General features: G+C 41.5%; 1 protein-coding gene across 1 annotated transcript in view; it reads left to right on the plus strand.

The window, feature by feature from the left end:
* kiaa0825 (KIAA0825 ortholog) overlaps positions 1–27,996 on the plus strand; it is a 118,036-nt gene that overhangs the window by 44,573 nt on the left and 45,467 nt on the right. The window contains exons 17-22 of the mRNA XM_085294085.1: positions 558–788; positions 863–1,167; positions 1,315–1,421; positions 3,590–3,734; positions 5,823–5,978; positions 7,854–7,948. Of these exons, the coding sequence (XP_085150211.1) occupies positions 558–788; positions 863–1,167; positions 1,315–1,421; positions 3,590–3,734; positions 5,823–5,978; positions 7,854–7,948 (1,039 nt within the window). The remainder of the gene's footprint in view (positions 1–557; positions 789–862; positions 1,168–1,314; positions 1,422–3,589; positions 3,735–5,822; positions 5,979–7,853; positions 7,949–27,996) is intronic.

Below are 27,996 nucleotides of genomic sequence, written 5' to 3' on the forward strand. Positions count from 1 at the left end.
TTCATATAAATGATTTATGGCTCTGTTTTTTGTCATTCTTTGAAAAGTAGAGTTATTTCTTGACTTTTGATTTGTTGCTTTAAAAATAAACCCCAAAGCACAATAACTATAACATGAAATGTCAACTGATCTAATGTGTAAGCATCCACTCTCCATTTTTTTATCAGTATACAGAAACATGTTCATATTCCTAGTGCAGGGATAATTAGAACAGTATAAGGAGGTTTTCTCTAAAGAAACTTATCATTCGTATCATTTTGAAAGGTTTTGACAACATATCCGCCTTTTTCTGACATAGCTAAAAAATTCAGATTAAACACAAAGTATTGATTTCAAATTTAACATTTTTAGTGCAAAGTATGTGAATTCAGTAACCTAACAAACCTAACAGTTTGTTGCTGTAACACTAACCTTGTACTTTATCTTATGCAGTTTACCAATATTTTTTTCCCCAAATCTTAAAACTAAATAATAATTACGGTCTGGAGTCATTCATCTGATCTTCTTTAGCTGACCCTTGTTTTAAAAAATCTGCTTCCTTTGTTTATTATTGTCAGACACCACACGGACAGTACCTATAGTTGTCAGCTGTGTCCGGGACATAGTCACAAAATCCACCAATAGCCTTCTGCAACACCTCGTCTCCATGGTTTTGGGTTGGCAGGCCACAGAGGAGCCTGGTGCAGCCTTGTTCAAGCGTACTGTGCCAGAGAATGTCCTGGCTAAGATACCCAAGGACTGGAACTACACACCATTGGATGTAAAGGGAAAGGACACTGTTGCTAAAAGTATGCACAGACTGAGTTTTGCACATTCAAGATAAAATTCAAGGAATTTTACTAACATTTCTTTCTTCTTCTAGCTATCATATCCTTAGCAATTCAAGCATTGTCCTTCATTTTCACCAACCTGCCAATGGCTGTAGCATCCTTGCCACTCCCGATCCGCTTTCTATTCCAAGTGGCAGAGAAGCACCTTTCCCAGCATGCCCGGCAGCTGCGGTTAGTGGGCCTGTTGATCTGGGCCTTGCTGGGCTGCCTGATCCAGGGCCTAGAAGACCCAGACACACTAGAACAGATCAGTGGTCTGGCTCTGGACCGCTCAGCAAAAGACCGCCTGTCCCTGCTGGCAGAGTGCGTACAGGCGGCCATAGGCATTCAGCAAAAGGTAATGGCTGAAATTGATGTGGTAGCCACAACAGGTAGAGGGTTTAGTTAGAAATTACAAATAGTAGTGGGTTGTACCAGACCTATAATTTCTGTATATGATGACTGGCTTAATGTCTGTCATATTTTTATTCATTTGCCTTGTTAGGGTGTTCCCAAACCTTCAGTGCACAAAGTTATACAGGCCTTGGAGGAAAAACGACCAAAGTGGACACAACTGCAGCTGCAGAAGGCCCGCAAACTCTGCTCAGACAGGTAGGAGGATATGGAAAGAGGTCAACATTAGAATGGTGCCAACAGTAGCTTAAGTGCTATTTTTTTCTTAGTCCATCTTCCCTCTCATTTAGTATAGGCTACTGATGTCAGCCTCAAAATCTTTTCATAAAAATTTATTTCCCCGAATGTAATTTTGTGATCGTCAAAAATAAGGGCTGACTGTCTGCTGAAGGAGGAGGTTCAAATGCATCAAACTGACTGATGGTATGTTTCGCTACTTGCCATAAGAATTACCTAGAAAAATACTAAACAAATGCAACTTAGACATCCATTTCTAATTGAGCATTCAAATTTTGATGTATCATGTAACCAAGATAATTTTTTACTGACAATCTGTATGAGTAAAATCAATGAATCTCAGATTTGTTTGTTGTGCTAAATGATGCACATGCTTGACTGAATGAACTGCAGTGTGGACTGATGGGAAAACAGCTTTCGTTTTTGGCTGATCTGTGACCTTTGGCGTTGCATTTTGCTGCTTGTTCCCAGAAATGTTGTCTTCTGGTCGCTCACTTAATCATAGCAAACTCTGGACACATTCATCCTCATATAAAGTTGATTCAGTAGCGTAACCATTAAAAAAAAAATGAAATAAATAAGGACACTGAATAGATTATGACCAGTTCTAGGAAATGCTGTCTGTTACAGTGACAGGAAGAGGGGGTAAGTGCAGAGAAAAAAAGGCAAGAGACGAGGCGGCTGAGGGGTGGTGAGGGGGTGGAAAAGTGAAAGAAGAGTGATTATGTATCACCTGTCGGAGGCATTCAGTGGGATCATTACTATTCATTAAACTAACCTTCACAGGGAAGTGACGCCTGGCTTGTAAACAATCAGAATACAGTGTCAGAGAGAGAGCGAGGAAGAGAGAGAGGAAGGTTGTAATAACTCCAAAAACAACTGGCACTTCTCTTACTGGCATCCCGTGCGCACACACATTCAGAGTAAACGCCTTCACAAAAAACATTTGGCCCTACACGATCCCTCTTCAGTTCCTTCATCTTTACCTTCCTCTTTTCCTTTCCTAACTGTAAACCACTACCACCACCCCCTCCCCAACAGCACCCACCTTGTCTTTGCAAAGTAATTTGTAGAGGGGAAGATTATTGTTCTCCATCATGGTGACCCTGGCTGGGCTGACGGGATGCATACACAGATGAAGATGAATGCAGTTATTCCTTGGCGGAGGTCTGCCTCTTTCAGGGCACATTGGCCCTAATGACATGATTGATAGGCTGTCCCAAATCCAGAGGGGCCCTCATTAATCACCCTGCTGACTGAATCCAATCATCTGCTTCACCTGCACAGTGATGGACAGGAAAGGATACAGCGCAGGTGCTGACACGGATGCACAGCCACCATCACCGACAACACCACCGCCAGGGCGCCGGGCAAAAGAATGAGGCGATGTATATGGACGAGACGGGACTCCTCTTCTTTTGCAACTCTCAATGTCAAACAGCCAATGGCTGGCTGACAGGCGACACCGTTTCTGCCACTTTATAATTACAAACGTGAGGAGAGAGAGAACAATGACAGGGAGTGTATGTGAAAGAGAAGATTTGATGGACGGTAGTGTGATACCCATCCATACAGGAAGGGCAGGAAAACGGTGCCGGCATTCACCTGGGTTGGGAAAATACAAGCCTACGGACCTTGACATACAATTACATACAAGCTTCATACACACACGCACTCCAGTCCAGTGCAACGGCATCCTTTGGTTAAAATGTCTTATGTATCTCATGAATTATAATGAAAATAGTGAAAATAATTTTGGTATTTCTTGGTCATTTTCACCACAGAAGATTTGACTGGTCTGATTGGTTTTCAGATACTAGAGCAAAATGTAATTTTTTTTCTTTGCCAAGACTTACATTTTGAAGTTCTTTTGCCTTGTGAAGTAACTGAATAAAAAAAACAAACTTTAATTTTAATACAGTTAATTTTCCAGTCATAGCAATTTCTAAATTGTAGCCCAAATTCCTCTCCAAACTCGAAGATACTTCCTTAGCCAGAGGTGGTATTCAAATATAAGCCGACACCCTGCCTCCTTCTGCTCCTCTCATCTTCTATGTTCTTCACTCTGGGTTTTTTCTTTGTGTTGTCTTTACTAAGTTCTCCTCTTCCCATCTCTGTTTCACTCACAGTGTATTTGAACAAGGAAGCGAGAGAGGAGTTGCTGCAGCTGAACTGACTGAGCAGAAAATAGGCCTGATGCTGCTGGAGGTCTGCCACAAAGCAGGTGGCAGCAGCTACCTGAGGCAGATCTATCACATCATCCAAGGCAATGAGGTAGGGAAGTACTTGCTCTCCCCAGCAATTAGGTGGCTGCTGGCCTGAGGCCGCAGGCTGTTCAGGAGGGGGAGACAGAGGGAAGAGGGCTGCTGCTTGTGTGCAGTCTGCTTGTTCTGATCGTCTTTTGTTCAAGTGACCTCAAGGGTGCAAACCTACAGTGATTTCCAGTGTAATACACTCACCTCACATAGAGCAGAGGAAGCCTCGTGGAGTTACTAGACTCTGTGGAAAGCTTTTTGGAAGAGATTTCAATGAGGAAGAACATCCCTTTAAAACTCAAGTGGAAGTTATTTTATGAAATTTACTTCAAAAACCATTCTTCTAAAAGTCCCCAAATCGATTAGATTTTATTAGCCTATTGTAGCTAAAGTTTTCTGATGTCTAAAGAAGATCTTTGGTGGTTGTTGAAAAGCTAAAAATCATATTAAGTTGTTTTAACTGGTCTAGTAACACTTTTTTGGAATGTTGCCGTTTCCTGTCCAATGAAAATCAAGTTGAAAAAGCAAAACATTAAAGGTACAGTAAATATTTTTTTGAGATGACTTAATAGAAAAAGAGAATACTGTACTCATAAATAGTTAGTGTTAGTCCAACAAATTGATGCATTCTCATACACTTACGCCATGTTGCCATGCCATCTTGAAAACTTGGACGTCCTTCCACCTAATTGTGTTTTATGGATGCTGCTAACTGAAGTTGGGGCTCTATAATGCACAACAGCAGTTGTTGATGTTTACACATCAACAACTGCTGGTTATAAGTTAACATTATGCCAGCTTGGCTCAAGTGTCCTGAAATGTACATACAGTTTGATTGCATTCTCACATTATATGTGAATTTTGTGTCTGATTCCATTCATTTTTAAATGAATACTGGACAGTATTCAAAAGTTTGCAATGGTTATTAACAAGCCTATCACAAGACACAAATGCTATTTTTGTGGGTTTTTTCCATCTTTTTTTTTTCTTTCGGTCTCTGAAGTCGCTTGTGTATTTCTGTAATGAGCATACCATCCCAGAGAGTTCGTAGTGCTGCTGGGAAGACTGTTAACCCTATCCATTCTTCTGAATGCAAACATGTTAGTTTTTCTAGCATGAAACAAGGACATGACATACTACAACTAAATCTTAAAAACTTTATTCTTCATGCTAAATGAAAAGGATATTAATTTCTTTAGTTTTAATTTATTTTTAATGCAACACTTCTTTGACATTTAGTCTTAAGACTAATATAATTAATATAACTACCTAAATGAGCCTGGTTATTTATTTTTTACATTTAGATAATTTAGATAAATTGCATTACCAGATCTCTTTACCTTTCTCTGTCTAGTTGGAGTTCATAATCTGTATCTAATAGGATCCAGCATGGACATGTAGAGTATGTGTTTTTGATGTTTTTGAAGTGTTAACACATATAACTCTGCTCGGCAATTTGAGAGAATGTGAATGGGAACTGCAAGAATCAAGAGTTGTCCTTCTGGCAGCTCCAGCGTCTCTACCCAGCCAAGGTCGAGGCAAGAACATGCAGGTCAGGGACAGACTGGGTTGGTGGTGAGGTGAGGGAGGAGGAGGTCCAGAGGCCATGTCAAGCTGACGGATGGGAATATACCGAATTCACACCAGGATGCCTATGTGTGCATGAACACACACATAGAGTCATAGTGTACAAAGACTCATTGCTATATGCTGGACCTATTGTGAGACACATGCATTACAACTACAGCAAAGGTTACAGAAACAGCACCAGAAAGTGCACTAGTGTAAAAAACCTGTTTCTCTTTCGTTCCATCTGTACATATTTTGTTTTGATATATGTTTTTCATTGCTTTATTCATTCACTGAAATATGGCTCAGGGTGGAGCCATACACGTAAGTAGACGCTAAAACTCCACTAGACTCTTTATTTGTTTGGTCTGTTCGATCTACTTTGAGTTTAGTTATTTTACTTATACAAAACCTTTTGGCCTCACTCTAGTTGTCAGACTTTTTCTTTACAGCTTATTTATTATCAGTCTTATCAATCACATTGCATCCGTCTCCTGTGTTTCTCTTCTTCCATCCCACCCTCATAACCTGCTTACAGGAACTGCTGATGTCTAAACTGAGTGGAAGCTCAGACTTGCCAAATGATCCTCCTCCTTTTGTGAAGTTTGATCTTGGCCCCGAGAGTCATGTTGGAGGTGCCCGTTTCAATCCTCTCCACCAGTTTGACCACATTGGCAAGAAGAAGCTGGATCAGGTGTGTTAAGCCTTTTAAGGTTAACATTGTATTATATTCTGGTAGCAAATAAGTGTTTAAAACTTGTTTTAGTTGTGTGAAACATCTTTGATATTCATGTGAACTTTTTCCAGTTTTCAGACTTTGTACTGTGTGGGTGTACTTGCAACATACAGCGTGGTGTCATTATAACTTTCACCGAGGCCGGAAGCTTAATGTTGAAGGTTAGAAGCTCTTTGAGTCTCTAGTGAACTGGATACTGTGGTAGTCTCTGAAGTTGTCAGGTCTTTCTGGGGCTTGGCTTTCCTATTCCCCTTAGGTTGCTGTCTTTTTCCGAGCAGGAGTTAGGCTGGCAGGAAGAAAAGAACGCCGAAGAGGTGAAAAGATGAGAGAAGTTTTTTTTTTTCTTTTGTAAAGAAGTGAGTAATGTTAAAGGAGAGTGCAGTCTTAAAGTGCACTTCTTTGGGGCTTTGAACCATGTAGCCTCTTATCCTGAACCTATCCCCAGGAGTGTCACCATGATGTTCATTTAATTGTTAGGTTTTTTGTTCTCCATATCAGGGTTGAGTCTACCTACAGGTAACTCACTGTAAGAGTTGCTCGCTTTCCCCCTCATTTCCCCTCTATTACTATGATACCCCCCACTGTTAGGAGAGATACAATGGTACTTATAACACTTACAGCAGTAAGTATTTTCTCAAGATAGGCCTGTGTGTTTCTGCTTTCTTTTTTTAAGGATTAGAATTATAACTTTAATATTTATATTATTAGAGTTGAATACAATTCAGTTTTATTTGTACAGAACCTATTCAGTCAACAGTCACATCAAGGTATTTCATATTGAAAGGGAAAGACCCTACAATATTAGAAACCTCCAGTAATCAGACAATCTGCTATGGGTAACCACTCGGCAACAGTGGGAAAGAAAAACTCCTTTTTAACAGGAAGAGCCCTGCAACAGAGTCGGGATCAGGGAGGACCAGCTATCTGCTAAGATCAGTTGAGGGTGATTAGAAAGAGAAGAAACAAAAAGGGAAACATAGAGTGATAAATACAGAACATAAGCTATGAAAAAGATTTGTATTTGTGACTCTTATATTTGTCCCTTATAGCAGCTTCAGTTCTTGCTGTGGCTTTTCAAGAACATTAGTCCCATTTAATTTCTAAGACTTGGCCTGTTTTCGGCTTATCACAGGAGGCTGCATAGCTTTGCATAGAAACACCCTATTAAGAGAATGATTAAAATGCCTTCTCCGCTTCAGGTGCCTGTGTTGTTTGTCAAATAAAATGGAGGGAGGAGGAAAAAGTTACACCCATCAATCACAGATGAGGAAGAAGCAGAGGGGGGATCGGATGGATGGATGGAACGAGTAGAGTTCTCCTCCTTTTGTCAATAAAACTCAGCCTGGAGTTAAGAGTGACATTTTACAATCAAAGCAATCTGATTTTTATTTGCTTTCCCAATATGGTGATGGTGCCAGGTGTGTGTGTTCCCTGTTCACATCCACACGTGGGCGTGTGTGTATTTTTAAAAAAGAGTGAGAGTTAGCAATAGAGGGAAAGAAAAGGAGAAGGGAAGGTGGGGGGTTGGCAGAGTGCCATTGAAGATGGAAAGAGGGAAAAAAAAGGCATAGCAAGAAGAGTAACGACTCCCTCCAAAAATTGATTTATCTTTCTATAAATGATGGCTACATCCCCCAAATGGATTTATAAATTAATTGCTGTCTTATTGGAATAAAAACCTTCTTGTGCGGACATGATTGATCGCCTGATGTCGGTGGCCTGCGCTGGAGACCCCCCTCCTCTTTTGTTAGTGGGTCCCAGCTGGAGCGGTAATGCACTGATGGTATTAACCCTGATTAATAACTAACAAACGCTATCCTCATACATCAACAGAGTGCTGTGGTCGACTGGGCATGGGACTGGGCAAGGCTGCTCCCAGCCTATCAGGGCATGAGTCGGGTCACCTTCAGAGCTCTGCTGGCCAACAGGTAAAACATTTCTGTTGCAATATATGTATTTTTATGTGTCTTTTTGTGTTTCATTTGTGCAGTCATTTTGTGAATTACTCGCCTTAGTACAGACCTCAGATGGTTTTTATCAGCATATAAAGTTTCATTTTCCCGATTGTGTCTTCTATAATGCGGGCTGTGCTGTGGAAAGAAATCTTTGGAAAGAGGATATTGGAGTGCTATCATATACCGTGTGCGCTGAATGGAGTGGATCAATGAAATCCTCTCTGTGAATGCATGTGTCACTGACTGCACAGACACAATTTTTGGTAATTGAGTAATGCCTGCTTATTAGGTACTTTTGAGACCTTGGGGTTGGTACATAAAGATGGATAAAAAAAACAGGCTGGTTCGGATTTTTGTGTCATCTGATTGAAGTTTTTCGCCCAAGTCCACCACTCCTGTCCCATCCTCTCCTCCCCCTCCCCTCCTGTTTTACTCTGCAACAGGCATAAATATTTATGCAGGTATGTGACACATATTAGATTGCAATACTTCAGGCTGTTCCCTGTTCTCCATTCACAGCTGTCACGCTGCCAGCTATCAGGGAGCTATGGGGCTACTGCACCTTGTCTCCACACCTACGCCCAATCCATTCTAAATCACTGCCATTGTAACACACACACACACCTTTCTAACAAAGGGCAAGCTCTGCATCTGCCAAGGACACGGGCCTAATAAGGGTGAAGTACTCAGCTCTGTGCTACGCTGTGACGAGCTTTGTCGCCTCCATGCCTCTACCCCCTCTTCCCACACCCACATACACATATTCTATTCTTCCGCCCCTTATACGCTGCTTTGTTGCATGCTACAACAGATACTGTCATTGCTTGACTGAGCCAAATTAGTGTTTCAGCATTCATGAATAGAAACTGAAAGAAGAGGATATGAAGTCCGATAGCAAGAGACATAGAAAAAGAGGGTCTGGACTTGAAGTTTGAGATTGTGAGCGACACGGAGAAAAAGCATATCACTTCTGACAAGGATTCAAAAAGTGTGAAGATGGGAGTGGGAGGGGTTAAAGGTTATATAATTCACCCTAATCTCATAGTATCAAAGTGTCTGAGATTCTGTCATCTGCCTCATTAGCCTGTCTTTGTTGGGCCAGAGGAACAGATTTCATGGAGGATTTGGAGAATGGCTTTGGTTCAGCACAAGTTGCTCGCACAGAGCAGGAAGTTAGTTTCATGGACTGGCGACATGTAAGCTGTCAAAGTTTTTCTCAGATCAATCTGTGACTCAGAAATATCCCTCAAGCTATAGAAGGCCGTTCATGGGATAAGCACACTGATGTCTCATCCACTGATCCATTTGTTAGTGTAGATAAGGAACACTTTCTGCGTAACCACAGGCCGAAGCGCCTTCGGCTGTTTTCACTTCACAACAATTACTCTTTCACTGCTTCCAGTTGCTGAAAAAGCCACAGCATATCTCACCCTCTTGATGATTTTAATAGTAATGTTTCTACCCCGTACAGTATAAAAAGTCCTCTTATTGTGACCTTGTTGTGAATTTCTACCTTCTAACTTTTAGTCTCCTTGAATGACTTTCTCTTCCTGTACACAGTCAATATTTTTTTCTGCTCCCGGGCTGTGTGACTTAGCAGTGTGGCCCATTGGCCTCCTATATATTGTGATAGTGGCAGGACAGTTATTGTGCCTAGGGTTTATATCACATTCTAATGGAGCAAGGCTATGAGTTAAGGGGCGGTAGGCTTTTAAACCAGGGCTGTTAAATCACTGTTCAGATGACTTCATTAGCAGAGCGGGACACATGCTGAGACACTATGTCGGCACACACACGTACACACACATGCGTATACATACACTTTCACCCTGCTACCTTGACGGTGTAACGCTCGGGCCAGACAGGAGGGAGAGTGGATTTATACAGATATGTGTGTCCTTCTTTGTCACCTGTCACTTCAGTTCCCTTGGCATGATAGCTCATCCATCATCTACAGATTGAGCTTTTCAGCAGAAACCAGACTGATTAATACTACTGAAGGACCCCCAGGGTTGACTATATGACCTGGCTTCCTGGCAGACTTGATACATTAATGGGAAGATGGATTACTTATGTAAAAAAACACTAGTTTTCTGACTAAATGGTGGGTTGGCTTTGTTAAATACGTTGTTACTGTTAAAAACAATGTAAGAAGCAGTGATTAGTGGATGTGTTTGATGGAGTACTGCCTGGCAGGGTCAAATTTTGATTGTTTGTCTGGGAAACTGACCAACCTGTTGGTTCTTGGCCAGCTGTGATAAATGATAGGCCTCAAAAACCTATTAAGGAAGGCTAACTGCTTTGCTAAATAGATATTTTTTTTACTTTACTTGCCTTATTTTCCCCCTTATTATATGGATGGATGGGTGGCTCTGAATTCTACTTTTGCAAAATCAAAAGATCCCTGTTTTAGCTCCAGGAGGAGACACAAATCCCTTGTTGGATGCATCAGGAAGGACATCAGACATAAAAATCAAACATGAAGAGCTACCTGCTGTGGCAACCCTTTGTTAGCAGCTGAAAGTACCTCTATTACATGGATGGACATCTTTATAGACACTGATGTGCAGCTGACTTATGATAGGCTTATACCAGAGAAACAACACATGCTCTGTTTGTGAATCAAGGTCTAACAGCAGAACTAACTAGTAAAATTCAGCCACCCTAAAGTTTTCAGTGTCTTCCTTTATCTCTAACAGATTTAAAGTTTTTGCATATGGAAAAAAAAAGTATCTTCCTTACATGCTCATATATACTTAACATTTCACCTTGAACAAACTGTACTGAATGCATTTATATTAATTTCCATGCATTACGAATTGAAATTTGTCTAGGTTGTCTCATTCCTTGACTTCAAGTTATGAACCGCTCTTTGTTACAGAAGCGTTGAGTCAAAGCACTAAGTGCTTCAACTGATGCTGAAGTTTCTCTTCAGCGAATAGATTGCAAATGGATAAGTCAACTGCTTTGTCCTTGGTCGCACTTTCAAATCCCCTTTTCTTTAGTGAACACTTGTAACTCTGTCTGAGCGTACTTTTATACAAAACAATTAAAAAAAAACACAGCTCAGGCCCTTTGTAGGTTGGAAATAATGCCAGGAGTGCTGACCCTTCTCTTTCTTCTGTGACTCTGATTGCGTCCCAAGGCCTTCGAGTGCTACGGTCTTTTATGTCATTTTTCTGTTCCATCCGTGGAAAAATGAAACAAGTCTGAAAAAGTGTCATGTGTTGCAACAGACAAAAGTCACATTTTAGCTGTCATCTGCTAAGGTGACTTTTTGAAACAGTTTCCTTGCACCTATATGTCAGAGAAGGTCCCCTGACCTGGTTGTTAAGGGGTAGCCAAGTATGAGAGATGAAGCCTCATGTGTCACTTGGCACTCTTCCACTCCATCATAAGGATCTAATATCGTCCAAGGACATTCATGCTTAGATCTGCTAGTTCTACTGCTCCGGGTACACGGTCTTAAAATCAGCGTGGAGCAACAGAAAGACGTCATGGGTTGGCCCGCAGTAAATTCAGAGTTAGATATACTGTAGCTGTGCTATATTTAGACCTTATTTTCTGAGTAAGCACTGCTCGGTACGATTTTATTACACACGCATTGACAGTAAAAGGGTACTAGTAGTATTGACCTCTAGATTTGCTGGCTTAATATAGTTAGCTACAGTATAACTACTGAACACTAAACCATTTTCTCTGAATTGTCTCATTGTTTCTGTTACCCCTCTGGTCTATAACAATAGCAGTTTGTGGAAAAATGCCAGTCTGTGGCATTCTCTTGCTTGAGCGGCTCCTTAAATTGCGGCGATAGACGCTTGTGCTTTCAGGAAGTGGGCAATCGCCATCTGTTCCTTGGCGCTGCCATATGGCGGGCCTTTTTCTCAGGGAATAAAATAAAAACAAATATGTCAGAACGTTCGTCTTTCTCCACGGACGCTGATCAACCTGGGGAGAAGCTGGATCTCAGTGTGTCTGGATTAATGGTCTTACTTTACGCTTCAGGGAATGAGTGAGTGTACGCTCGTCTTTGTGCATTTGTGTGAGCACGTGTGCATCTTTTTGTGAGGGCATGCACGCACTAATGCACATTTGTGTACCTGGAAGTATTTCTCAAAGCATTTATCTGACTTTAAGGGTGATGGTACCGTACCGTTTTGAGCAGTTGGTTGCCCTAGTCTTGGAAGCATTAAACAACGCAGGAGAAAAGAGCTTCAAGGTTAGCCAGAGTGACATTTCACGGCTGCCGCTGCCAAAGAAACAAGAAGAAATGCTCTCAAGCCATCATCAGACTCTCCATCTTGCGAGGCCACGAATTCAAAAGACTTGTCACTTTTGAAAATCAGGAGAGTGTGAGGTGTCATTGAGGAAGGGCTTCTTTCTTCTCTCGTAGATCTCCTTGGGTGTCCTCTCTACTGACTGACAGCTTGGGATGGGAGTTTGTGTTGGTGGAGACAGAATACATCTTTTGTCTGCTTGGTTATACATGGCGTGTTTTGTCTTCGCTACCCCTGGACAGCACTGACACATTGAGGTTTTCATTAGCCGTAAGCAGGTGGTGAAGAAGAGGGACGAGCTTATGCGCATCACTCTGTTCCCATCCCTGCTTGTGTGCATCTGCACTGCACCAGCTTGTATACTGTAAGCATATCACAGAGGGCGTACATGTGTCGGGCCGCGTGTGTTTGAATGTTCAACATTACATTTTTAGCGTGTGTGATACTTGGAGGTTTGCTCCAAAGGCGAATAAATCAGTGATGCCTGGGATAAGGCCGTGGCCCCTCCTCAAACTGCACAGACAGGCTGAGAGGCTCATTAATCAAACGGCCAGTCACAGATGTGATGGCTTCCACACAAACCGCCAGCAGACTGTGAAAGTCACATCCAACAGAGTCAACTGTCAGCCAGGCAGGCAGGCTGCACTTTTCTGCTCTCTCTCTCTCTCTTTCCCCCTCTGTTGTATTAATCTCTCACTCTCCCTTTACCTCCTCTCACCTCCAGCATGATGCCTCAGTGTGATACATCTGAAATATTTGTCTTGTCCCTCTAAAAACCATCTCGAGGGTCGAGAAAAATCCATGTTCTCAGAGAGTGGTCATGGTCAAACCATTTTGGGGAGACAAGACATCAGTCATTACTGCACAATGCTCTGTTCTCTGAATTTACTTACAGCATAGGTAAACACTGACCACACCACTTCAGATTATCTCCTAAATTACATGAATCCTTGTTCATTCCCTGAATAAAAGTTGATAATCTGGTAGAATATTATGGAATATGGTGCAATTTGTTAGGTGAGTCAGTGTATTCCTTTTAGTATTTTGTCAGTATCTGGAAATTCCAGGTACACTCAGGACTATCATGTGTACCCTCTTCATGGAAATGCTGGCATGTGCAAAATATGTTTTCCCATTTCTTTTGGGTTATTATGTCACAAAACTTTTCTGCAATCCCAACTCCGAATGGGTTTAAATTAGTTACAGTTATTACCAGTAATTTCTATAATATTGCTGCTCATCATCATAACCCTCGCTTCACGTTGGTTATTCCACACAGCAAGCTGAACTAGATTATCCTGTTATCCTTTGTCAACTTACTGTACCTGACGTTGCTTTAAAAAAATGCATTTTTTATGTAATTTAATTGTATAAATAGCAATCTCTGTGACTGTTCCAGCTTCAGACTTTGGATGGATAAATAGTTGGAGTGACTCTAACACCAGAGCTAAATGAAAATGCTGCTTAATCTACTGAAAAGCCCTCCCAGCACAGATAGAAATGCTGGATGGAACAAGGACAAGACAAAGCCACCCTCTCCTGATTAAAAATGGCAACTCCCAAGGCTCCTCAAACACACTGGGGTATTTGATGCTGCAAATAAAGACTGTATTCCTGTCAAGGGTTGACAATTTGTTCAAACACAGTAAGAGAGAAATGAGACACTGGCAGACCGACTCAGAGTTTCAAAGACGTGCGCACGGGTGAGAGTCTCTGAGCAGACTAACACACCGAGCACCGTTTACTCGCTTTATTTATAAGGCAAAATGGGTTACATAATACTTCCTCTTTCAACTGAAGAGGGGAGAGCTCAGGCATTGTCTTAGCTATCTAACTTCTGCACACAAACTGAAAAACAACGACACAGCAGTATTCATGCTTATCTGACATCGCAGACACTGAAGTAAAGAATGCATGTATATATCCTGTCTTTGTCAAACATCTCACACACTTAAGCAAGGAATACATTGTGTTCTTTTCAACAGTAAGCTTTACCGTGTGAAAATATATAAACACTTGATTATAAGGCATACTTGTTTCTACTTGATTATACTTTAATGATTTAACTAAAATAAAAATTCTCTTAACAATTCCACATGCTTTTGCTGTCAGAATGGGAAATGGTGCAGAAGGGAAGGAAATTCTCTTGTTATGATGCCAGGTTTTTGGAGAATGACACCATCATAGTTGGAGCCCTGCAAGATTTAACTACATCTGACTACACAAGGTCTATGGGCAGCTTTTTAAACAAAGTTTGACTGAACAGAGAAACAGCCATTTTTCAGCGATGTGGCTAAAAAAATAAAAGAGAAATGTTTAAGCATGTGAAAGCAGGCTTATAGTAGCGTTACTAAAATGAGATATGCACGATATCTCATGTCATCTCAATGCCAGCTGAGCTTTTTCACATTGCATTGAGATCAAATGTCCTCAGACATTGTGAGCTTTGCACAGCTGTAAAGAATGCTGTCATTAACTGAAAAATAAATACTTCTACAATACCAAAACAAAAGTAGTAACATGCTGCAGTTGTCACTGGATACTTTATCACACTTGCAGCCACCATGCATTTTGTTACTGCACCTGACTTTGCCAGCTTTGGATCAAGTTTGTCTTTGGATTTCTAGCATGTCCACTGGGTATTTGTTTTGGTGAGCTCTGTCAGCGAAATAACTCCATGTTTTGCCCTTGGAACCAGTTTTGTCAACCAGTTTAGATGAACTGGGACTCGGTTCAAGACGTGGTGGACTGTTTGACACTGTTGCCATGTTTCCTGCTGATTTACTGAAATGACTTTTTAGCTGACTGTAGCAGTCCATTGTCAAGAGCCAGTTTGTGACCGTCTGTTCCAGTCCATCATTGTATGCGTTTCCATCCTTTTTACTATTCCATGTGCCATCTTTATTCAAATCCTCTGGAATTGATACAGAGTTAGCCTCTAAGCTTGCAGAATGTGTTTGGTTGTGTGGTTAGTGTATTGGAGGATACATGGTGAAATTAAAGTTGAAATGAAAAATGTTTGGCATTTTGTCTTTTATGCACAAGTATGTCAACTAAGAAAGTATATCCACTAGTGGTGGTCTTGTACTTGTTAATGATTAAAAAACTAACTGTAAGGCACAACATAAACATGCAGTGTATACACATTTCTAGATCTGGATATATATTTTTTTCATTATGTATGTGCCCAGAGACCATTTACTTAGAAAAGTGTAAGAGAAGACCCCGGACCTCTATAAAGCCAGTGCAAGATAGTAAATAAAAGAGCATCATTTAAATGCTTGAACAGGTTTGTGCAAGTTTGTGTGCCCTCCTGTGTGAGGCTATGTAGTGAGGCGGTGAGAGGTTTTTTCCATTTTTTTGGGGGGGTGCATCACGAGGTTGTATCCTGTCGCCAGGCTCATTAGTCCATCAGAGGCGCCCAACCAGCCCCAGCCAATCGTTGCTCTCGACTTGGCTCTGCCATTTGCATGTGGTCTAGGAAGAGATAATTAGAGGGATCTCTGCCTGTCACTGTTAATCTGGGACTTAGTGAAGGGCTGTGACGCCGACACGCTGATGGACTGACACACACACACACACACGGTGTCATATGAATTTGCACACACACTCAGATTCACAGAAATTCTACGTGGAAACACAGTGCCTACCTCCACACGCTAACATGATTTGCACAGGTAAACACTGTTAAGCTGTGGATAGGACTGTTAGTTTTTTTTAATGCTCTCTTTTTGATTTGTGACTAGTAGAGTGGTCTTTTTGTTGTATTTCTTATCTCTATTAATGCTGCGCATTACACTAAAGTACATCAGAGTTCCTTCCCCATTGGTGTGATATGATAGCATGTTGACTCAGTGACTGTTTACACCAGTTGTACTATGCTGTTGACACAGGGTTTAGATCCCTGTTCAGATAGACTGTGCTTGTTGCTTCCCAAACAGACAGAATGCTCAGTAAGTCTTTTGAACAAGCCCAGCTGTCAGCCCTATATACAGTACGTTCACACACACACACACACACACATCAATACACTCACATCCTAACAAACATGCACATGCGCTCATGCACTGGCAGGTCCCCAGCTACACACACACTGAGAACACACACACGTCGCTGATTGGCAGGCCTCCTGTTTCCCCATAATTCCGACTGATTTATCCAATCAATCTCACTCGGAGAGCTGCTAAAGCGTTGACTAATATTAAGAGTAGAACATGCGACAATTAAAACATCCTTCAGGTAATTACAGAGCTGGTTTAGCAGCAAACAACTGAAGCATTTTATACATTCAGCATGTTGCCTGTGTGTTTTATTTGTACCTGTTTGATAGTTAATCGGGGGAAATGAGGTACATCTGTGAATGTTACCGCTTTTTAATGCACGTGCCGCATAACATCGCATCGTTAGCTGAACGAGTCTATGCAAATATTGACGCTCTTCACCTAATTAAATGCTATTTTATCCTGCACAAGAAAATCTTGCGTAAAAAAGACTGGATAGATGTGCTTATTACCGCAAAGCCTTTTTCCAAACCAAGTGACAGCAAGTTCTTTTCGAGCACTGGGGGACTGCTAAGCTAAATGGTGGATGTTGAGGAAGTGCGTGAGTACCATTGCTGACCTCATCCGTCCTGCTCTGTGACCTTTTGTCACCACTGATGGCACATAATAGTTGACACTTGACTTTAGGGGCTCTTTAAGTGCCAAGAGTGGCCTGGGCCCTGGGTACATATTCTAATGCCATCATCTCTGTACTCTGTGAGAATACCCTTTGTACAGGAGTCCTCGCTACACATGTTTTCACTTTTTCTTTCTGAGCTTTCTGAGCTTTCTTCGCCATTCTCCCTCCCTCCCTCCTTCCCTCTTTTTTCTCTTGTTTCCAAAAAAAGACACATGCGGTCACACACACAGCAACACTCAGACCCACTCAGACATGCTTTCGCTGAATTGAAATGGTCTGTCCCGCCCTTCTGCCCCTCTGCCATTTAAGGCAAGCACAGAGGTGCACTTGTCTTGACACTTGTCTCAACAAATCTATAGACAGCCAAAAGGACTATTCCAGCTGTTATCAAACCACTCTCTTCATGCCTCTCCTTTCGTCTTTTCTACTCTGTGTCATATTTAGATACAGCACCATTTTCCCACCTTCACCACCTGGACTCTATACTGTACGTATGGAAAATTACAGTGACGGGTGGGTATTATGTATATTAATATCACTGACTCGGAGGTTATTTATTGAATCCTTCTGCTCCATTCTAATTTGGGAATGTAGTATATTATATAGGTCACCTGAAAACTGTAACTGTACTTAAACTAACACTTGCTTTCAGGAGATTTGGGCAACCATTTCACAGCTATTGTAGATTTAGACTTTTGACAGCATCAGCTAATACGCATATGACAAAGGTTATAAAAGCCTTTGCATTCTTACAGCTTTCTGTAATAAATACCTTTTTATATCAAACATAATTTCCTATCTTAGAAGATATTTTTTTTACATTTTGTGTAAATTTTGCATAAAATGTCAAATGTCCGTGCTGTCTACTGCAAAGAATAGCCACTCATCTTAACTAGTACGTTGATAAACATTAAAATATACAAATATATTTATGTATTTGTCTCCTGCGATGTATATCGGTGTACAGAAGGTCCAAGCACCCTAATCAATAAGAGGAATCAAATAGCAAATAAGCAGTTATTATAGATTTAAAATCCCTTCCAGCTCAGAACAAGGTGTTGATATCCACTGCTTGTTATGGGTCAGTCTGCACTGTAAATATGGCATGCTGTGGCAAATGGCAAATATGATTGCACTCTCCCACTCGGTGTTTCCCCACCTTTGCAGCTTTTTACTTTGTGTTTCTTTCAACTCTTTCTCCTTTTACCTGTTTTGGCTCCCTCTCTCTGCAATCTTCTCAGAGAAACCATCATGGGTCATGTTTTTCTGAGTCTTTGATCACTGAGTAGTCTTTCAGCATGTTGACTACAAGGCCTCTCACCTCCCCAGTGGTTGTTGCAAAAGAGGGGGCACACTTATCTAGCTTCTATGATGTTGATGGTTGAAAGCATTTGCTGATGTTGAAAGTGCGTGTGCACCTTTGTGCGTTTGTGTGTGTCCATTCAGACATGATGAAAGACTCTGTTATAGCACTGGGGTTGTGATCGGTTGCAACTACACTGTAGCTATGGTTGATAAGCATGGCATTCGTATCTGACAGATAATGATCATGTGACAATGCAGTCATTTAGGAGAATAATACCCTCGGCACAAATTCTTACATTTTTTTTCTTCTTAAATAGCCTAAAAGGTTGGAGTTTACATCCCTGAGCTTTTCATCCATGCCTATTTGTTCTGTTATTCCATGGAAAACTTCCTTCACTGTTTCATAATGGGTTTCTCCTGAGGGCACAAACTCTGGCTGAAATAGAAAAAGCTTTATTCCCCCCTTAGTCTTTACACCTCCTGCGAGTAAACGATGGCTCGGTGTCTGAGAGGTTTGCGGCTCCATCCAGCTGCAGAATTCTCTCTTTTGTAAGATGCAGGGGATGGCCTTGATGTGACAGCTTCTGATGTTAGCCCAAGTTGTTTTTGACAGAAGACAAAGAAAAAGGAAAGAAGGCAAAGAAAAAAAAGGAAATATAAAGGCAAACCGATGGAATTTATCTTCTGAGGTGAATTGCTTGTGTAGGAATCAATTCTTTCTCTGCGTCATTTTCTTTTAAAAACATCTTTGTTTTCCTCCCCATGTTTGCTTTGTCATGACTGTTAAGAACAGTCGGTTTGATTGAATTTGCCACTGGAGACATTTAGTGATCTTGATGCATTCTTTGGATGCAGGGCTTAGGCTTGCTGGAAGCATCTTTTTTAGATGTCCCCCTCCCGCCCATGACATTACGGAAACAGGTCTACCCTTTACAGCAGACTGAATGGTGAGTGGTATTATTTGATATATTGTGCTGATACATGCCAGTCTATAAGAATGCCAATGACAATCATAGGAAAGGACATTTAGATTACTGTCGAGGCTCCCTGTCCTGTCTCTTCCTATCTGGCCTGCTATCACTCCATCTGTTTTGTAATCTGTCTTCTCTTCATCTTGAGTTTGACTTGTAATGATGAAGAGCTGGTCAGAGGGGTATAGAGCATTTTGTGTGTGAGGTGTGTGTGTGCGCATGTGTGTGTGAACTTTGAAGTTGCTGTTTTTTATGTGAATGAGTGGGAGCCTTGTATGTGTGTCCAGCCTGTGTCTGCCTTTACTAAGAGTGAGCGTGACCCTTGGGCTGTACCCCACAATCAGTCAGCCTGCCTAGCCCCTTCTGACTGAGTGTTCCTCTCTTAGTCCTCTGAAAGAGTCTTTCTTGTCACAGTGTGCCAGACCTTCCCTCTGCCCCTCACTGTTGTCAAGGTTAGCCCGTCTGCACCTTTTCCATTTTGACTATCCTTCAGAAACAACCTTCTTCATATGTGTCTCTGAAAAGAGTAAAAAGTTTGAAGTTTTCCACTCTTTTCTAGGTCTTCCACTCAAGGTTAGACTTCCCCAGTGCTCTTCATATAGCCTTCTAGCAGCACTCTATCCAGTACTTACGTGCATCTGAGAGAGGAGGAAGTTTAAAGGAGGTTAAATTCTCTCTTCCTGTTCATTCTCACTTTCTCTGAAGGTGAGTCTCTTGTTAATCTCTGATTTCATGTTTCACTTCTGTCTTGTTCGCACACACAAGGAAAAATATGGTACTGTGGCACAACATGTGTATATATATATGTATATATATATATATATATATATATATATATATATATATATATATAATGTGTGTGTGTGTGTGTGTGTGTGTGTGTGTGTGAATAGCTGTTTGATTAGAACTTCCTCCTCTTTCTCTTTCTATGGATTTGTCTTAGATGCTTAGATGATATATTCAGGCCATTACTAAGACAAAACACGTTTTAATAGGTGTCAAAGAAAACTACAGTAAATGGACTGAAATATTTCTTCTTGTTTTACGAATTTATGGTGATTGGTTGATTGAAAGTTAGTCTTGCTTCACTGTGTTGTTGTTGTTATTTTGGCTATGATGCATTTGTGAAAACAAATCTGAGTAGTTTTGAAAAACTGAGATGATATAAAATGATTTTCGCTCAACTCAAGTACAAATACAGAACAGCAGGGCTTTTTAGACAGTTAAAAATATCCTGCTACAGCAGAGAGGCAGAATTCATACGACTGCAACAGGACAAATTGGGCTCATGTCTTCCACCTCAGAAAAGCAACGTATCACTGAGCCGAGGGGATAGTCAGTCATCAGAGTCTGCGCTGGTCTGCTCTTTCACATTTCTGGTTGCATTCGTTTTCAACCCTGCATGTCTCCTCAAAATCACGTTTATGCCCCACTCTTTTGTTTTTGCTGCAGTCTTTAAAGTCTTAACTGCACTTCTTCACTGAATTACTTTAAAAGCTTAATCATGTTAAGGTGCTACTAGAGGATACAGCAAGGATGGGTAATGTAAAGGAAAATAAAATGAAATAAAAGATCAATCCATCAATCCATTTTCCGCTTATCCAGCTTAGGTCACGGGGGGTTGGAGCCTATCCCAACTTTCACAGAGTCCAAGTTGGGCACAGGTCAGCATTCATTCACAGGGCTTACAAGTTAAGATGTCAGTGAAGGTTTACAGATGAATTTAATATCAACTTTAAAGTAGTAGTATCAGTAGCATTAGTAGTGGGGTTTCTCCTTGCGTTACTAATGTAATTGTAAATATTGCAGCTAACATAAGACAGCTGCACCCACATGTCACGTGTAATTGCAAGAGTTGGGTCACTGGCAACTAAATACATAATACATAACCATAAATGTGCTTTAAAGGAATATTATTGATCAGTGTAGCACATCAGTCTTTTAAAATTTTGCAGTTGAGTAACTGCTTTTTATATTAAAACTAATTTAGTTGCTTGTTACCCTTATATACAGTATATGCACACAGTATCACCCCAAAAAGCAGATTTACCCATTATTTTGCAAACATTTTTAAAATTTAGTTCATGATGTGGGGGGGAAAACAGCACAGCAATGTTGACGAGCTGACAACACACACCATAAGAAAACCATTAAATGAGATAACTTGTATCTTGATAAAATCATTGTGTTACACGTACACGAAACATGTCATTTGATACACACTGTACCGGATGCTGTTGGCGCATCATTTCTTCTTGAGGAGGTGGCGTCCACGTAGTGGGAGGCCAATGTGGGTTGATATATGTCTCTCTGTATCTTTATCACTGAGAACAGATATGGCTGATATCTCTGTCATCTCAGCATCTTAGACCTGACAGCACCGATCATAATCATTCCCCCTTCGGCTCTCCCTCTCGCTATTTCTTTTTTTTTTTTTTGTTATCACAACCTAACTCGTGTATTGGCATATCTGTATTTGTCTTTCTCTTGTTTCGTGTTGCGCCTTACTCTTCATATCTTAACAACAACTCTCTTTCTTACTCTTTTCCATGCAGTAATGGTGCACTTTGGGAATACACTTTATATGCAAAAGGAGTTAGTGTTGGGAGTGATTCTGCCGTTATTTCCGTACAGGGTTGTGTGTGTGTGTGTGTGTGTGTGTGTGTGTGTGTGTGTGTGTGTGTGTGTGTGTGTGTGTGTGTGCGTGCGCATGTTACCGTGTGTTTGTTTGTGTGTGTGTGTATGTGGGTAGGTGGGTTTGCGTCAGAGATCATTTACAAAGGGATCAGCCCTGGGGGTGTAGAGGCATCGCTGCAGTGGAGGGAGAGCAAAGGGGGTGGAGGCAAAGTAGTTCACAGTAAATGTAGCGAAGAGACAACTGGCTTGAAAACCTTTCCGCACTTGACTTTGCACTGCACAGTTAACTACTTATTTATTTATTTGGGTTGGAGGGCCAAATATATGTTCAATGGCATTGGATATCAGTGACAGGAAGGATCTAAGAGTGACACCACAAATGAAGCTGTCAGAGTGGCCCGACAGCCGGGTCCCGAGGCGAACATCCCTCTCCTGCACATTTTATTATGATCGCAGCGAAACCTCACAGCAAGAAGGAAAGTGAGTAAAAAGGGGGGAAAAAGAAAACCATCATCTTCCCAACCGGAGAGAAGGAAAAGAAACAAAACGAGCGCTGCTGTATCATTGCCGCCCATGATAGAATGAATTATAAATGTGCGAAGGGGATTAGGGAACAATGGTTGAAGTCACTAGGATCCTCGCCTAGTTTCCTCACCCTCAACCCGGCAACTAATTAGCACTTTCAACACTAGTGTATGATCTCATTAATGTGATTTCTGCTTATGTAACGTGCATACGCTTGCTCACATGCACGCATAGAGATTGCAGAGTTATTACATAAAGCAAATAAACATGGAAAATTTATTGTTTATTGCCAACTGTGATAAAATACACAAATAATAAGCCCATACAGTTAAGGTGATGGATCAAATGTTGCAGTAAAGGTTTAGTCAACAGTGCCATTCAGTGTTTGGGGCATTTAGAGTGGGCTTTCCCCTTATGTCTGGCAATTATCTGCGCAATTTGATAATGTGTGATGAATGTCATCAGTCATAGTATCATCGTTTTGACTGGTGCACCAAAATGACAGTTGCTGCTGGGGGGGGGTTCTGTACTGCCTCAACAGATGAAAGAAACATTTAAGGATCACAAGGGTTGTACAGATATGTAATGTTTTTAAAAAGGCAGGACTATATTTATATTTTTTCACATAATTGTGCACGCTATTTGTATAGTAGATGCATTTCACGTCAGCTAATTAGTATCCACACACTGAGATATAGGGAGAGGGAGAAAAAAGAGGGGGAGGAAGCTGGGAGAGGGTAAGGGTAGATAATTAGACAGAATTAAGCCATCGCTTTTAATCTAGCTACTGAAAGGAAGAGAGAGAGAGAGAAAAGGGATGTGGGTGAAAGGGTGGGGGATCTAGGGGTGAGGCCTACATATTTACCCCTCTGCTCTCTCGCTCTTTCCCTCTTTCACCATCTGACACAGGGTGTGAATGTGTGGGAAAAGAGGGGCCTGGAGCCTTAGCTCAGCAGAATGGATCAGCTTGTGTTTCGAGGCCCTAGAAGTGTCCCATTGTCATGATGTCACTGCAACTCAAGAAGCCTGACCTCTGACCCTGATGGATTCATAGCAAACCTCCCCCCCCCCAGCACCAGCACCAGCACCACCACACACAAACCCAAAACGCCCCAATTGCCACCAGGCGCCCACTAGGGGGTACCCAAGCCTTTTTGCTGTGGAGTTTTGAGGTGTTTGTGGCTCTACAGCTCACGAGGGATTTGCCAATGGATCCGTCCGTCTATGTCCCCCTGATTCCCTCACTCTACCCTGCTCTTTTTTTCCCCTTTTCTTTCCCTCTGTTGCTTTGCCATCACAGGCAGCCATAGCTTTTTCTCTCTCTCTAGCACTCTCCCTCTCTCTCCCTCCTACAAGCGTTGTATCGCAGTGCCCATGAATATAGCGAGTGCCGCCAGATGTCGCAAATACATCATCTGAGGGATACGGCGGTGATGGAAAAAAGTCAAGGCACGTACAAGTGGGGGATGTGAGCTGACTTGAGCTCTCTGAGCGTTTGTGTGTGTGCGTGTCACTGTATGCCAGCATCTGTGTGTGTGTGTCTCTGTTTTCCAGAGTGTGTGTGTGTTTGCGCGTCTGTGTGCAAATGGGTGGGTGTGTTGCTTTTGTGCGTGTGTGTATGTGTGGAGGTCAAAGCAGGTCAGCATATTGTCCCTCAGATGTTTGATATTTTATGTATAAGAGGGTGGCTAGAGCGAAAGGATAAGCACGTTCCTGACAGAGGCATCTCTCTGCCACAATCCGCCACCTCAGCAATGTAGATCCCAGAGTCAGATCAACAATGGAGAGTAGCTGCCTTATACCCAGAGAGGACTGATGGGAAAAAGCAAAGGGTGTGTGTGCATGTGTTTTTGGGGGGGCTGCTGCGGCTGTTGGGGGCCAAAGACTGCAGTGTGACCTGATTGCAATAAAACAACTGTGATTATGCACAATATTGTGTTTACATATGCAGTGTGCTGCACTGCAAGTCACCTTAACAATACATTAAGGTCCCCTTGCTTATTCATCTGGAGTAAATAATATAAGCTGACACGTAACCACACCAAACCCACGCAGACCTTCGTACTGCTGCAGGTGTGTCCATGTTTGAAGGCTTGGTGAGGGCAGAGGAGGGCTAGTGTGACCCTTAGATCAGCCCGTGTTGGGTAAGAGATTCCCTCAGAGTAGAGCTATCCCAAACAGCACTTCTCTCTTTCTCCTTCGGGGGGAAAAGTTTACTACCAGCTTGCTTTTGTAGTCTGCCTCAAAAGATTTGCGGCAGTCAGCATTAAAAGGCACAGATCTGAGGAGACACCTCCAACTGAAATACGTACAGACGAAGGAGGAGGAGGAGAATGAGAGCGGGGCAAACTGATAAAAACATTAAAGACAGACGCTAAACGTTCCTCTTTATGCTGCCTTTGTACCCCAACAACAACGAAAATAACAACAAAACTACCAAACATCATCTCAGGGTGCTTTTCTTTTTTCCCGGTAATGCTTTGATTCATTGGTCTTTTTGTTTGTTTGTTTTTCGGGGAGTTTACCCTTTTTTATATCCTCCTGTTTGTGCTCTGTTGTTCTTTATTCCCTTCCGCATGTAGGCTGGTTACCAGGGTGATGATATAGCACATGACATCATGCCCTGGCTGTATTGTATAGTGGGTCGCATTCTGGCAGAGTTCAAGGAATGGTGGCGTGGGCTGGTGCCGCACTCCTTACAGTGCTCCCTCCATCTTTGCTTCTGTTTCTCTCCCTCTGTGTCTCTCTAGGCTCTAAGCATTGGCTTGTCCAGTGTGCCTTGTGTTCCCTGGGAAAAGGATTAATTATTCAACACATAGCCTCAATTAAATTTGAATTCGGCAGTTCAAGTAACCTTTTAGCATGGCACATTTATTATTAAGGCAGATGCTTTGGCCCTGTTTAGATTTGCAGCTTATCGGATTCTTTCAGCTCCTTATCACATGGAGATTTTACTTTTGATGGCTATAAGGCTTGGCCTTGCCCTGGCTGCAATGCATTGGGATGTATTTTCTCAAAGAATTTCTTGTAAACATTTCTAGCTATACATTTCAGCTACTGAATGTTTTACCTTGTAATTGGACCAAGCAGTAAAAGTTTTTCATGCGTCTCACGCGGAGGATGTGTGAGGGGTAGTTCATTTCCAGTTCCACCGTTTCGTTAGGACAGGACAGGATGTCTTTCTGATATGTATTTTCTGGTATAATAAGTACTTGGAAACTTGAGTCTTCATCACTTGGAAATGCTTTCTTCTATTTTTCCCCTTTATGTTTCTCTTCCCATTTCCTCCACTGAATAGAATGAGGTGCCGGGACAAAATGAGGACTAATAGTAACAGGGATGTCCAGCATTAGACATTCACAGAAAAAAAAAAAGAATCAGTTTTCATTTTTAGAACACGTCGTCTCATAAGACATGTACTCGCTGCTGTTACGTATTTAACAAAAGCTCAGTGAGGGCTGTATGACTACAAATGTTTTATTTCGCCAAAGACTGATCCAGGAAAACATAAATGCTTACATTTACGCCGGCACACAACAGCAACACGGAGCGCAACATAACAAGAAATGAGAAGAAACAGCCTTGACGGCCCCTTTCAATGATCCCCCTCCCCCAGTTCCTGTCTCCCCATTTCTCTCTTCCTCCATCAGAGGAGGTGGTGCCTTTGTCAAGCAGGAGCACAGAGACCTCACAAAGCGAGGGAGGATGTCACAACAAACAAAAACAGCATAGTAACCCCCCAAAATCTAATCAGGAGCCATTGATTCATTCGCTGAATGGAGACTGAGTACCTTGAGAGTGGCTCATCCAATAAGGCCATAGACAGCATGACGGGAGCCTTCACAATTCGGCTGTACAGTTCCGTATCATTCTGTTCTCACCTTTAGACTCGACTCTATCAACTCAAAGATGATACAATCATCACTCCACTACAACATTTTGTGCCCTTTTTTTCTAGGTCCACTAATTCATCTGTCCTCTATATCCCTAAATCAATGACTCTCTCCCCACCCTGATTTTATGTGTTGACTATTCTTTGAGTACTAATAGGTTTACTTTGTGGATGCAAGGAGAAAGAGTCTTTGGTGCCTTGGTTAGTCTCATTGTGCTTTCAAATGATACTCCAACCGAACAATTACAGTAACTATAAGGTAAACCTTTACACAACAGTTTTGTTAAAACTTAAATTGGAATAAAAGTGTTTGGCTAATGGCAGCAGTGTATAAAGGCAAAGAGTAGGTACTTATTATATTTGTATTCATTGCGTTATCATTAATATTGTGTTGCTTTTTCTTTCTGTGTCATAGAACCAAAAGAGAGAAAAAGTGCATTAACACTGTAACTCCATTAACACTTATGGTGGGAATCTGTGACATTTCAAATGAAATTATTTAATCTATATTACGTGCATGCCCTTCTGAGTTTTTTTTAAATGCTCAATATAATGCAACAACTTTGCTCTTATTACTTGTAATGATACTTTGGCATTATAGGATAGAGATATTGATTTTGGAACCCAAAGCATTTATTGTGGAGGTAAATGTTATTATTTTAATATTGGAGTCATGCTAATTTAATAGAGCGTAACATACACACCAAGTGTGAGCCGCAGGGGTCTCTCTGTCTTTCCCACTTGTGCTCACTCGCTCTTCCACTGAGATTTATACAATACACAGGCATTTCATGTAATATCAACGACCAGCCACGGCTACTCCCAAGTTTTCATTTGGCGGGCCTTGCTTCAGCAAACACAGGTGACATGTTTGGAAACATACTTTTGAATGATCTTGCTTATTAGTTGGTAAAGTTATTAGTATGCATTAATAATGCCATGTGAGCATTTATGTGAATTATCTTCAGTCTGTAAAGTGTCAAAATTATTACACTGTCAGGGATCAGGGAGTTTAAAAAAACCCCAACAAATATACCCAGCGTATTCACAATCTTGGTTTGCGTCCCTCCTAAAGCCCATCTGACAGAGCTTCCCTTCATTACTTGCTCACTTCAGCCTCATCCCTTACTTCCTCTTCTCGTAATCCCAGTATAATATATGAATATTTTATTGGTGTTTGAAATATTAAAGGAATTCCACCATAAACGAGGGTGCCTCTGCAGCACAGTAGAGCATAGTGGTCAGGTGCCCGGTAGTCTGCTGAGGAGGTCAAGTCACAATCTTTGGAGTTGTAAAAAGAAACTTTTCCAAAAACTTGCTTAGAAAAATTGTAAATGTTATCATCATTAAGCAAATATGTCCAATGTATCTTGAGAACTGACACCTTATTTTCCTATTTTTAAAGAAGATGTAGAGTAGGCCAGCAAGTGACCTGGATTGTAAAAGACATTTGTAACTGTCACAGTTTTGTAAAAGTAATACTAAAGGACTTGGTCTAAATTTGTGGGGTTTTAAGTTGTTGTTTTTTTTAAAGGTGTTTAGGGACAAACAAGTAATGAATTCTACACCTACCCCAATCAATGAAATAAATAAAATTGAGCTTCTTTCTACAGCAGGCCCTTCCCCACATTAAAAACTAACAAAACTAACATTAATGAAATAAAAGACAGAGAGCCCAAGTATTGAGCCATCTCTAACCTGCTGGTCCCGATGTGATCAAGCATCCACAAGGTC

This window comes from Mchenga conophoros, linkage group LG12 (genome assembly GCF_057382185.1).
Source record: "Mchenga conophoros isolate Kocher_MC1m ecotype Shallow Benthic linkage group LG12, M_conophoros_male_GT1.1, whole genome shotgun sequence".
NCBI classification, from domain to species: domain Eukaryota; kingdom Metazoa; phylum Chordata; class Actinopteri; order Cichliformes; family Cichlidae; genus Mchenga; species Mchenga conophoros.